Source organism: Cryptomonas paramecium, chromosome 3 (assembly GCF_000194455.1).
Source record: "Cryptomonas paramecium strain CCAP977/2A chromosome 3, complete sequence".
NCBI lineage: Eukaryota > Cryptophyceae > Cryptomonadales > Cryptomonadaceae > Cryptomonas > Cryptomonas paramaecium.
This window is the reverse complement of record NC_015331.1, coordinates 20,492-33,431: the sequence shown is the minus strand read 5'-3', so window position 1 is coordinate 33,431 and position 12,940 is coordinate 20,492. Positions and strand designations below refer to the sequence as shown.

General features: G+C 28.1%; 8 protein-coding genes across 8 annotated transcripts; 4 read left to right on the top strand and 4 right to left on the bottom strand.

The window, feature by feature from the left end:
• Nucleotides 1–87: 87 nt before the first annotated feature.
• Nucleotides 88–1,104, top strand: nmt1 (N-myristoyltransferase; the record flags this gene model as incomplete). Its single annotated transcript, XM_003239859.1, has 1 exon — nucleotides 88–1,104. One exon carries the CDS (start codon nucleotides 88–90, stop codon nucleotides 1,102–1,104), a length of 1,017 nt encoding a protein of 338 aa, XP_003239907.1.
• Nucleotides 1,105–1,236: 132 nt separating this feature from the next.
• cpn60 (60 kDa heat shock protein, CPN60 protein) lies at nucleotides 1,237–3,015 on the bottom strand (the record flags this gene model as incomplete). The annotated part of the gene is made up of 1 exon (XM_003239858.1): nucleotides 1,237–3,015. The coding sequence occupies one exon, from the start codon at nucleotides 3,013–3,015 to the stop codon at nucleotides 1,237–1,239; it is 1,779 nt and encodes a 592-aa protein (XP_003239906.1).
• Nucleotides 3,016–3,072: 57 nt separating this feature from the next.
• rpl27A (60S ribosomal protein L27A) lies at nucleotides 3,073–3,474 on the bottom strand (the record flags this gene model as incomplete). The annotated part of the gene is made up of 1 exon (XM_003239857.1): nucleotides 3,073–3,474. One exon carries the CDS (start codon nucleotides 3,472–3,474, stop codon nucleotides 3,073–3,075), a length of 402 nt encoding a protein of 133 aa, XP_003239905.1.
• Nucleotides 3,475–3,519: 45 nt separating this feature from the next.
• On the top strand, nucleotides 3,520–4,848 carry sys1 (seryl-tRNA synthetase (serin-tRNA ligase); the record flags this gene model as incomplete). The annotated part of the gene is made up of 1 exon (XM_003239856.1): nucleotides 3,520–4,848. The coding sequence occupies one exon, from the start codon at nucleotides 3,520–3,522 to the stop codon at nucleotides 4,846–4,848; it is 1,329 nt and encodes a 442-aa protein (XP_003239904.1).
• gidA (glucose inhibited division protein A) lies at nucleotides 4,838–6,781 on the bottom strand (the record flags this gene model as incomplete). The annotated part of the gene is made up of 1 exon (XM_003239855.1): nucleotides 4,838–6,781. One exon carries the CDS (start codon nucleotides 6,779–6,781, stop codon nucleotides 4,838–4,840), a length of 1,944 nt encoding a protein of 647 aa, XP_003239903.1.
• A 112-nt stretch (nucleotides 6,782–6,893) lies between these two features.
• Nucleotides 6,894–9,686, bottom strand: CPARA_3gp346 (hypothetical protein; the record flags this gene model as incomplete). Its single annotated transcript, XM_003239854.1, has 1 exon — nucleotides 6,894–9,686. One exon carries the CDS (start codon nucleotides 9,684–9,686, stop codon nucleotides 6,894–6,896), a length of 2,793 nt encoding a protein of 930 aa, XP_003239902.1.
• Nucleotides 9,687–9,895: 209 nt separating this feature from the next.
• CPARA_3gp345 (hypothetical protein) lies at nucleotides 9,896–10,750 on the top strand (the record flags this gene model as incomplete). Its single annotated transcript, XM_003239853.1, has 1 exon — nucleotides 9,896–10,750. The coding sequence occupies one exon, from the start codon at nucleotides 9,896–9,898 to the stop codon at nucleotides 10,748–10,750; it is 855 nt and encodes a 284-aa protein (XP_003239901.1).
• Nucleotides 10,751–10,893: 143 nt separating this feature from the next.
• Nucleotides 10,894–12,936, top strand: sen1 (component of a tRNA splicing complex, sen1; the record flags this gene model as incomplete). The annotated part of the gene is made up of 1 exon (XM_003239852.1): nucleotides 10,894–12,936. One exon carries the CDS (start codon nucleotides 10,894–10,896, stop codon nucleotides 12,934–12,936), a length of 2,043 nt encoding a protein of 680 aa, XP_003239900.1.
• Between the last annotated feature and the right edge of the window lie 4 nt (nucleotides 12,937–12,940).

Sequence of the window (12,940 nt, the reverse complement as noted above, 5' to 3'; positions counted from 1 at the left end):
TAGTACTTAAATAATTTATATATAAGAAGTAAAATAATTTTTATAAATTCGAATATAATTTAAATAAAAATTTTAATTTGGTTAAATATGTTTTTGTTACCTTATCAATTTAAATGGGTCGATTTGGATCTGACTGAAATTACTGAATTAGAGAAATTACTTTCTTTTTTAAATTTCAATTATATAAGAGATGATAAAATCGGTCTTTCGTTTGATTATACTCACGATTGCCTAGCATTGGAAACAAAATCTCCTGTTTGGACCAAATGTTTATGTATAAAACTAGAATATCGAAGAGGAAAAAAAATAATTAGCTCGATATTATCAACTTTAAAACAAATGACAATTGGAAAAAAAATTTTATGCATTTCAGAAATTAATTTTTTATGTTCTACTAAGAGGTTGAGAAAAAAGAGGTTTGTGGAAATAATTATTAAAGAAATTAAAAGGCGTTTAAATTCAATAGGAATATATAAATCTATGTATTTTACTCGGATAAATTTACCTGAATCTACATATTTTCATAACTGCTATCATTATGCAATTAATTACCATAAACTTAAAACTTCAAAATTTTTTAATAAATCAAGTTTTGCACAAAAAAAATACAAATATAAAAAAAAATACAAATTTTCTAAGAAGCCACGAAAACAAAAATACACGGAATTAAGAAAAGGTTTTTTTTTTTACAAAGCATATAAATATGTATCAAAAAATTATTATTTTCATTGGCTTACGTCTCCGCCGGGATTAACGTATATAATTAGTATGAATAAACTAAATTCAAAGCACATCAAGCAAACATTTATTTTTTATTTTTTACCAACTAGGTATATGAATAAAAGAAGTTTATTCTTATATAGAGCTTTTTTTTTTTTATTTCATAAAAAAAATATTTTTTTTAAAAGCAGAATTTGGTCTGCAATTCAACTCGTAAAAAAGATAGGTTTAGACATACTAGATTTTTTTAGTTCAAAATGGGAAAATATTGGTTTATCGAGCATCAATTTTCAACAGGGTACCGGCCGACTAAATTTTTATTTTTTCAATTACAAATATGATGAAAAAACAAGTTTATATGAAAATGGTTTAGATTTTTTCTAATATCAGGGTAACTATGACAATATGAAAAATTTCAACTTACTTTTTTTAAAAAAAATTTTCATCATTTAAAAATAAAAAAATTTACATAGAAAAGCATTTTTACCTCTTTTAAAAAAACAATTATTTTATAATTTACTGCAAATATTCTCCACCTGGTAAGTCGGGTTTGTTGCCTTGCTGCTGCTGTTTTTGGGGTATTTCTACTATTAAAGCTTCTGTCGTTAGAACCATAGAAGCGATTGAACATGCATTTTCAAGAGACCAACATACCACTTTAGCTGCATCCACTACTCCTGAATCTAACAGATTTTCATAAGTATTAGTGGCAGCATTATAACCCATACCGAATGGCAAGTCCTTGCATTTTTTTAGTATAACTTCTCCTTCTTGTCCGGCATTTGACGCAATTTGAAGAATAGGGGCTTCCAATGCTTTTTCTACAATTGACGCGCCTAATTTTTCTTCTTCATCTAATAATGTGGTTTGAAAAACGGGAATTTTTTTAGTTAAAGTCAATAAGGTAGAACCTCCTCCTGGTGTAATACCCATTTCAATTGCCGCCTTAGTTGAATTGATTGCATCTTCATATCTCAATTTCTTATCTTTCAATTCAGTTTCAGTTGCAGCTCCAATTTTAATTCGCGCAACCCCACCCCCAAGTCTTGCTATCCGTTCTTGTCCTTTTTCCTTTTCGAAATCAGAATCATTGTTCAAAATTTGGTTTTTTATTTGTCGAATTCTTGCTTGTATTTTATCCCGATTTACAAAATCAGAAACAATTGTACACATTTCTTTTGCTATTATTACTCGGTTAGCTTTGCCTAATTGATCGATTGTGATTTTGTTTAGAGCCAAGCCAGCTTCTTCTGCAACGTAAGTTGCTCCTGTAAGTATAGCTACATCTTCTAGGTAATATTTTTTTCTTTCACCAAATCCAGGTGATTTTATAGCACACACGTCGATTATTCCTCTCATTTTATTTACAACTAGCGTAGACAAAGCCTCTCCCGTGACATCATCTGCAATTATTAAAAGAGGCTCTTTTGATTTCACGATTGTTTCTAAAATAGGAATCAATTCTTGAATGGACGATATTTTTTTATCAGTTACTAATATTCTTGGATTTTTTAATTCACAAACTTGTCGTTCTGTGTCTTTTATAAAATAAGGTGAAATGTAACCTCTATCTAATTCCATTCCTTCTGTAAAATCAATTTCATCTTGTAACGATTGTGATTCTTCAACGGTCGTACTTCCATTTTCTCCCACTTTTTCAAACGCCATTGATATTATTTTACCGATTTCTTCGTTTCCCCCTGCCGCTATAGTTGCTATATTTCTAATATCATTTATTCCGTTACAAGGATACGACAAATCTTTAATTTCTTTTACGAGAAAACGACATGTTTTTTCAATTCCTCTTTTCAGAGCAAGAGGATTTATTCCAGACGCAACTGCTTTGATCCCTTTGGATATAATCGCTTGCGTTAAAACAGTAGAAGTAGTCGTACCGTCTCCTGCCTTGAGATCCGTTTTAGTCGCAACTTCTTGTAAAAGGCGTGCTCCTGTGTTTTCCATAGGATTTTCTAATTCTATATCACGAGCGATTGTAACACCATCGTTGATAACTTGAGGTATTCCAAAATTTCTTTCCAAGACCACGTTTCTTCCTTTGGGCCCGAGGGTAATTTTGACAGCATCTGCTACGGTGTTTATTCCATTTACAAGTAATTTGCGACTTTCTTCTCCAAATGTAACTTTTTTAGCCATATGCAATTCAACCTTTTTTTTTATTTGATTTTTTTTAATCGAGCAATTGGCTTCATTTTCATAAAATTTATTGAATTTTGTTGAAAAAAACAAACTACTTACGATTTTATTCGAATCAACAAACCCAACGTGATAGTACATTGTAGATGGTATAATTATCAAATATTATATATACATAACAATCATTTTGTATTTTATTTATGGAGTAACCACCCAACAGCCTCCCGTGTTTTCAATTCTACACTTGGCTTTTTTCGAAAAAGACATAGCTTGTATAAATAATGCAGGTGATATTTTTGCCTTATTTCCGAGCAGTTTAGATGTGTTTAAATTCAAAAAACGAATTTTATCATTCGTTTGGACAAAGCCGGGTATTTTTTTTAAATTTATAGTCGAATTTTCTCTTTTTTTATAATGGAAACGTCTTATTCCTTTTTTTCCGAAAAAAGAAGAAATAGAGTGTTTAAACATAGTTTTTAAATGATGTTGGCCTCCTGCTTTTCCTCTTCCGCCTGGATGTTTTCTGTGTTTTCCCACTCGTCCGTATCCACACGAAACGTGTCCTCTTTTTTTTCTTGTTTTTTTTTCATCAGTTGCCATTTAGTTAACCAACTTGGGCTGTGACAATTGAGATTTTATAAAAATATGATTGACTCCAGAATATTTTTTTTAAAACAGCAAACTAATTTTTCGGATATAATAAGAGGTTCTCAGTGCAGAAGATGTGTAGAAAAATCGAAAGTTGAGCAAATTATTATATTATCTCATTATTATAATAAAAATAAAATCAAATGGGAAAGAATCAAATATGTGATTAATGTTTTTTCTAAAAAAATTATTTTCAATATGATCAAAGAACGTGTGGTTTTTGTAAATTATTCAAAAGAAAAAATAAATTTATTAGAAAAAAAAATGTTTACATATCAAAATATTAATAAATTTTTAATTACATCAATTGGAAATTTAGTTCATAATAGCTCTATGTTTTCAATGAAAGTTTCTAATTCCAAACTAATTTTTTTAAAACAAATTTCAATTGAAAAGAAACAAAAACTTATCTTTTTAAATCATGTGGACCTTTTAAGTCAAGTCGAAGGAGTAGAATATCAGAAAGGAATAGTTATATCCGGAAACAGAGGGTATTTTCTCAAAAAACTAGGATTGCTTCTCAATGCTGCGTTAATTCAATATAGTTTAGATTTTCTTCAAAAAAGAAATTTCGTTCCTATACAAACACCTTATTTTATGAAAAAGAATATTATGATGAAATGCGCACAACTAGAAGATTTCAAGGAACAATTATATTGTATAAAAGAAGAAACTGAAAAATTTTTAATAGCAACATCTGAGCAGCCGATATCTGCTTTACACGTTAATCAGAAAATACTTAAAAAAAATTTACCAATTAAATACGCTGGATTTAGTTCTTGCTTCCGAAAAGAAAGCGGAAGCCATGGAAAAGACACGGCTGGTATTTTCAGAGTTCATCAATTTGAAAAAATCGAACAATTCATTATATGCGAACGTGAAGAAATCTCTTCCTGGGTTTTCTTTCAAGAAATTCTCAAAAATGCTCGAGATTTTTATTTTCTATTAAACATTCCTTTTAAAGTTATTAACATTTCTTCCACTACGTTCAATAACACTGCATCAAAAAAAGCTGATGTATTGGGATGGTTTCCTGCGAGTAACACTTTTCGCGAACTTGTTTCTTGTTCGAATTGTACTGATTTTCAAGCAAGAAACTTAAATATTATATCAGACACAAATTTTCACACGAAAAATAACAAGTTTGTTTATATGCTAAACTCCACTTTATGTGCTACTACTCGTGTCATTTGTTGTATTTTAGAAAATTATCAGTTCGATAAATTTATACACATTCCTCGTGTTTTAAAAAAATATATGGGCAATTCAAATGCACATTTTATAAATTGTCAAGATAATTTGCTTGTGAATAAACTCAAACTTTAACGTAAACCAGTAAAGTTTGGATATCAGGCAGACTAACACCTCCCAGTTGGCAAGCTTCTCTTAGAGTAGAAGGTCTTTTTTTTGCAAGCTTTTCTCGTGCTTCTTTTGAAATTTGAAAAATCTTCATAAAATTTAAATTCTTTTGGATTTTAGTATCTAAAGCTTCTTCTAATGCATTAATTTGAGTTTCTTGTCGTTCTATATAAACTGAATATTTAATTTCAATTTCTAGCTGTTTTTTTTCACTTGCATTTAAATTGAAATTGTGTAAACGAAAATTTTCTAAAGTTTTGTAACTCGAAAAAGGTTGGTCTAGTAGATTTAGTACACAACAATTTTTTGCACACGAGGTAGTTGTTTGTTTTTCTACAAATGTTAATCTTTGTTGTAAATTTTTTTCTATTAAAGCATTGTCAACTCTTATTATTTCTTTTTGAATATTTTCATACTTATGTTCAAATGATTTCCATTTTCTTTCTGATACTGTTCCATACTTTTTCCCCAGTGGCGTAAGACGGAAATCCGCGTTATCTCCTCTGAGCAAAAGCCTATGTTCGGATTTAGATGTTAAGACTCTATACGGTTCTTTAAGTTTTTTAGTACACAAATCGTCAACCAATAAACCTATAAAAGAACTTTCTCTTCTTAACGAAAGCAGAGAATTTTGCAACGAGTATAATGCCGCGTTCAATCCAGCAACCCATCCTTGTGCAGCGGCTTCTTCGTATCCCGTGGTCCCGCAAATTTGGCCGGCGAAAAAAAGTCCTGATATATCCGACATTAGGGTCTTGTCTAATTGAGTAGCTGGTATATAATCATAATCAACTGAGTACGCGGGACGTATTATTTTCGAATATTCTAATCCTGGAATAGTTTTTATAATGTTTTTTTGTAGATTTTCGGGTAATCCAGTTGACATTCCTTGTATGTATATTTCATTCGTATTTTTACCCTCTGGTTCTAAAAAAACTTGATGTTCTTTTTTTTGATCGAATCTTACAACTTTATCCTCGATAGAAGGACAATATCTAGGACCAGTGCTTCTCATGAATCCTCCGTATTTAGGCGATAAGTGTAAGTTACTTCTAATCACGGACAGAGTTTCGAGAGTAGTATGAGAAATATAACAACTTAATGTATGCCGAGAATTCCATTCTGATTTATCAAAACTAAACCAATTTTCCATAATATCACTATTTTGTTTTTCCATCACTTTAAAATTTATATATCTAGAATCTATTCTAGGAGGAGTGCCAGTTTTTAATCTGTTTATATCGAACTTTAATTTTTTTAAAGAATCGCTCAAAGCAAAACTAGCCATTTCTCCGATTCTACCTGCTGCAAATTTTTTAGATCCTACCCAAATGGTACCTTTCATAAAAGTTCCAGTTGTAATCACAATCGATTTGCACTCGAATAATCCTCCAAAAAAAGTTTTAACCCCTTTTATCTTTTCTTCTTTTGTTAGAATGATATCGGATACCATTTCTTCAGAAATTGTCAAATTACTCGTTTCGTTAAGAACTTTTTTCATCTCTTCAGAATATTCTCGCTTATCAGTTTGAGCCCTTAGAGACCATACAGCAGGACCTTTAGATGTATTGAGAATTTTTTTATGAATGTAACTTCGATCGGTAATTTTTCCCATCCAACCTCCCAACGCATCAATTTCGTGAACAAGGATAGATTTAGCAGGACCGCCAATAGACGGGTTACATGGTTGCCATGCAATTTTATCTAAATTTAGTGTAAAAAGAAGAGTAGAAACTCCTTGCGAACAACAACTTAAAGCCGCTTCGCATCCTGCATGCCCTCCTCCTATTATTATCACATCGTACTCTTGCTTTTTTATACAGCAATTCAAAGTTGCTAAGGAAATATCCTTTATATGTCTATTCGATTTTAACCAAGTAACAGTACACCGGTTAAACATATGACAATTTTTTGTGATTAGTATCGAGACTTTTTGAATTTTAACCAATACTAAAACTAACTAAACTAAAACAAAATCTTCTATACAATTGAAATTTACAACCTTATCGTATTTAAATTTTAAATTGGGAAGAACGGTATATATTTTTTATTTTTTTAAATTTAAAAGGTTTTACGTAAACTTTTTCATTAATCGGAAGAAATACATTAGATCGAATTGTTGTGATTAAAAAAGAAAGGAATGGCGTTATAGAACAATATCCAAAGTGTTTAGACGATGAAAACGTATATAGTATATATAACAACATATCATATTTCATTGAATTATTATTAATTTCATTTGAAAAGTACACTGCGAAATTTTGCGCTAGTGAAATTTTCGTTAAAGTTTGAGAAATGCGAATCGATATAATTATATTTTTTAGTTTTAAAACAAATGTATTAAAATTCAATTTATCTAATAGTTTCTCTTGTCCAAGACACCTGATTTTGTTGCAATAATAGCTGGCTAAAGATTTAAGCAATACATAGATTTTCGTATTTTTTGAAATAATCCCGACCAAACCGATCGAAAGAATAGTGTTTTTTACAACATTCCATTCTGCATGATTAACAAATCTATTTATAAGATTGTAAACTTTTTCATTTGAATTTGAAATGCCGAATATACCGAAAGACAGGATAATTAATGTTTTCATTTTTATATCATGACATAACAAAAGACAATTGTAAATACGTATAACCATTTTAGAAAAAATAGAATCTCTCGTTATAGAAGACATTTGTAAAATTCCGATCTCAATGTATTTTTTGCAAGTTGTAAAAGTTTTTTCGATTTCATATTCATCAATACTTTGATACGTATAAGAATTTTTATAAATATGAGTTTTAAAATTTTTTAAAGTTAATTTTCTTTGTATTTTGAGAGAAATCATTTTTTCATATTTTTTGTATTCTTTAACTATTGTACTCAAAAACTTCACGCAATCTGTATTTATACAAAAAAAAGCCGACAAGTTGTATATTTTCTGAAATTTTTTTTCTGAAATTTCTTCCAAACTATTTATGACTTTTATAGAACCAAATCCAATTGTTCTAAATAAATTTACAAAAAAAAATATTAACAAATTCAATAAACTTTTGTTTTTGTAGCAAAAGAAAAATTCCAGTTGTATTTTAGATATAATTGGAATTATTTTTTTAACATAAAAAATAGTTTGCTTTTTAGAACGCGTAAATTCGAGACGAAAAAGACTGAAAGAAAAAAATTCCAACATTTTTTTTTTGGTATAAATTATAAAATCAGTTGTGAAATTTATCATCATAGATGCTATTGAATTTCTGAGAAAATTTTCATAAATATCAAGAAAATCAAAAATAGATTCAACCAAATTTTGTTGCGTTTTATATTCTTTTATATTTAAAAAATTGTTTCTTTTTTTTTCTAGATTACATAAGGAAAGGGTTGAAAATTTAATATTTTTCCAAATTTGAATGTTTTTTTGAAATCTAAAAAACAAAAGCGTATAAAAATTTATCGAAGAAAAGATTAAATGTTTAATTTTTCCTGAATAAATTAACACAGACAAATTTGAAATAAAAAATAATAAAATTCCCTCGTCCAAGCTATTTTTCAAAAGAAAAATACTTTTTTTTTTGTATATATATGAAAAATCAATTTCCTGAATTATTTTAGATATAAACTCGAATATATACATATTGTTGTAAAAAAAAATCAAATCTAAGTCAAAAAAATAACCTTTGTTCTTCATAAATTCGTCTGGCGTATAGTATAAAAATTTTAAAAATGTTTGAAAAAAAAAAAGACAATCCTTACATGAAAAATAAGCAGCTGGTTTAACGAGAGTTGAAAAATATGTTAAAATATAACAGAAATTATACAATTCAGTTTTATTTCTACCGAACTTATAAGGAAATATTTTTTTATTTAAAAAGAACTTTTTTATACTAAAAATTGGAAAATAAAATCGTTTTGTTTGTTTTTTATCTATATCAAATGTTCTCGACGAAAAATTAAAAAAAGCAATTTCTTTTAAAAAAATTTCTAAATAAAGCACGTTACGTGTCCATTTTGCTAGTATATATTTTCTGAAGATATAAGATGTATTTTTTTTGAAAAAAAAACCTGAGCTAAAAAAAAATATAATACCAAAAAATAAACAATTGATAAAATAACAATGAAAAAACTTTCGACGTGCATTTTGTTTTATTTCTATCGATATTTTTTTTTTGTTTTTTATATAATTTGCTATTTTCATACATGCGTTAATTTTTTTTTGTTTTTTATACAAGTAATAAAAAATATTTAGATCAGCTAAACCCGTTTTAAATGCCAAATCTAAATATTTTTTGAAAATTATTTCCGATTTTTCGATTCCCGCTAAATTCAATAAATTAAACTTAGAATTGGTTTCTATCAAAAAATCCAAACCAATTTTTTTTGTACATGGAAATGTTATAAGCTCTTGAACGCTAAATTTTTTTTTTTTAAATGAATTAGAAAATAAAAAAAGCAACACAGCATCCTGGTTTAAATTAGATATAAAACCGTATATAAATCTCATAGTTCCTTTTGTGTTTTTTATAAAAAAATAATTAAATCGGATCCAGTTAAAATTTTTTTTTAATAATAAAATCAAAAAAAGGTCATTATAGAAATTAGATAAACCAGTTGAAAGATTTATTTTCTGATCGATTATTATGTTTTTTAGAAACTTGAAAATATTTTTATTGATGTGAATATTAAAGGAGTTTTTTACGAAACACGTCATATTTATTATTCCTATGTATTGAAAAGGAATGTTTCTTTTTTTAATTGTCAGGAAAAGACTAACTACCAGCTTAAAACAACTCAAAGTCTTACACAGTTCTCGGTTCGTTTTCATTTAAAAAGCTAGTGACAATTATTTGTTTTTAAGTGAAATTTAAATTTATGATAAATATTTTAGGTGGATTTTCAAATAATTCTAAGTTTATGAAAATTATATATTTTTTTTAAAAAAATAATTTAACATTATCAATCGCATAATCTCAAAATGTTTAGACAAATGAAAAAAAACACAAAGCGAGAATTGCGAGAACAAATGTTGGTAATATGAAACTTCTAGAAAGTTCTATTACACCAAACACTGGCTATTCGATGGTTTCGGCAAACGCGGTCATTATAACTAAAGTTTGTAACGCTGTATTAAAATCATATTTTAATTCATGGCCAAGAGATCTGGTAAAAGTTTACACGTGTTCCCCGCTCGATTTTCATGCACAAACAATGAATTGGGATTGTGGGTATAGAAATACTCAAACAGTATTGTCTTCTTATTTGAATTTTGATTGTGTAGTAAGAGATCATTTGTTTTCTTCTGAAATTCTAACGACTCCTACTCTACTCGATATTCAAAAAAAAATAGAAAATGCGTGGATGAGAGGATATGACCAAGTCGGAGGGATGCAGCTTGACTATTCTTTAAAAAATACAAACAAATGGATTGGTGCTACTGAAGTCGTTGCTATGATGAGATCTTGTAGAATTTATGCGTGTGTAGCTGATTTTGACTATACTAGCAATCAATGTGATTTGAATACGATGGTTCAAGTTATCTGGGAATATTTTAAAAATCGTTGTAATAAAAAAAGCGATCACTCTTTCGTGGCTCCTCTCTACCTTCAGCATCAGGGGCATTCTAGGTTAATAATCGGAGCTGAAAAATGGATAAACGGGGATATTAAACTTCTAATACTAGACCCTCAGATGAGAAAAGCTTTGCAATTTTCACAAAAGCAAGGAGAAGAGGCCAACATTTTACGACAAAGCGTTATTACACATGGTTTAAACTCCAGATCTAAGTACCAAATAGCTTATCTAGCTCAAAAAGAAGTGTACACAGACGAAAACGAATTTACAAAAATTATAATTGATGAACTACGTCATCCCAGACTTAAATTTATTTAATTGTAAAATAAAAACAAGTATATATTTATATTTTTAGTCAATTGTTGATGTTAATTGTTTTTTTTTATGATAAAAAAAAATGTAACGCACCGGTTAATCCATGAATTGTTTTCGTGGAAAACAGATATAAACAAAAAAATAAAATGCATTATAAGCTCAATTTTTTGTGCGTAAAATTTTCTTCTTCTAAACATTATAAGCAAAATTTAGAACCTCTGTTGTTAGAAGAAATATTCGAAAAGGTAAGACATATGATAACAACAGAAAAAGATTTGAATATGCTTAGAAAATCGAAATTGATTGGTTACTTTATATTAAAAAAAAAATTATTCATCATGACCAAAATTTTAAATCAGCATTTTGCAAGTCTTGAAGAAAAAACTTTTTTATTGGTTTGTTTTTTTATCGATCGTTTTAGGAAAAAAAACACAATAGGAATTACAAAAAGCGTATATTTAACTTACAAATATGCAAAAATTGAAATTAGTTTAGACAAGTGGCATCTGCTTGTTAAAAGAAAAATTCCAATTTTATTTTCAAGTTTTAATTTTTCTGTATATTCTCATTTAAATGAATATAATTTTATTTATTTTTTAGATACACTACCGTTTAAATTCAAACACGTTGTATTTTTTTGTACGGAAATTCAACAAAAACTCAAAAAAATTTATACTCGAAATAATTTAGTACATAAATATCATTTAAAAAAACATTTTAACCAAAGTCAAATGTCTTCCATAACATCTGTATTAGAAAAAGATATTATATTAATACAAGGACCTCCTGGCACGGGTAAAACAAGAACAATCAGTGGAATTATTTCGTTGGTTATTAATCAAATGAATTTCATTTTTTATGAAAAAAAATTGCATATGAACAATTTTTTTCAAATACCTTTGAAGCAAAAAAATAAAGTGATTATATCAGCAATTGCAAATACTGCTACGGATGAAAACGTTTTTAGGAGTTTCATGGGTTTTTGTTTTCATCGTATAAACATTATTTTCAATTTGTATAAAATTATTCGCGTAGGACCGAATTACCATTTTTTGGTCGATCATGTTTCGTTTGATAATTTAGTATTTGTATACGCTTCTGAGTATGATAGTTGTATCAAATTTTGGAAAAATAAAGAAGTAATTAAAAAAAGTCAAAAAAAATTGTTCAAGAAAGGCTTATTGTTCTACACTACAGTTGCTTGTATAAATCATTCGTTTTTCAAAAAAAAATATTTTTTTGAAATTTTAGTTTTAGATGAAGCAGCACAAGCCATAGAAATCAACAACTTGATGTGTGTAAAAAATATTTCTAAAAAATTAGTTATGGTCGGAGATGTTCAACAGTTACCTGCGTTTGTTTTTTCTAAACATTCTGCATTTTTTGGATATGATGTAAGTCTTTTCAAGAGGCTACAGTTACAAAAATATGCAATATGTTTTTTAGAGATTCAATACAGAATGCATCCTCAAATTTCAAGTTTTCCCGCTAGAAAATTTTATAAAAATGGCATAAAAGATTCTGTTTTATCAGATAGTGAAAATTTATACTTTCTTCGTTGTTTCAGTCCTTTTAATTTTTTTGACGTTTCCGATAGCTTGGAAAATGCTCATTTAAAAAACGAATTTTCGTGGTGCAATTTGGATGAAATTCGAGTCATTAATCTATTCATACAGCTTCTTAAATACACACACCAAAAATTTAATGCACAGTCATTTGGAATCATATCTGGATACGAAGGTCAAGTTGATGAAATTCAAAATTATTTTTGTAACGAAAAGATAAGTAAAGAAAAAAAAACAAACACGATTGACAGTTTTCAGGGAAAAGAAAAAGATTTTATAATTTTTTCTTGTGTTAGATCCAGATTTAAAAGCGGTATAGGCTTTTTATCAGATTGTAGGCGTATTAATGTGGCGTTTACCAGGGCCAAAAAATATTTTTGGTGTATAGGCAATTCAACAAGCTTATCCAAAAATCCTACTTGGAAAGAAATTTTGTCAGATTCTAAACGCAGGTTAAAATTCTTTTTAATTAGAAAACCTTTTGAAAGATCAAGCCGTCGTCTTTTGTTCTGGTCAACTAAAGATGAAGAAATTTATTCTTTCGACGGTAAAAGAGAAAAAGATGTGAATTATAGTCTATTAAATTATCTAAGTTTCTTCTTCGGAAAAAAATACGTGATTTAAACAT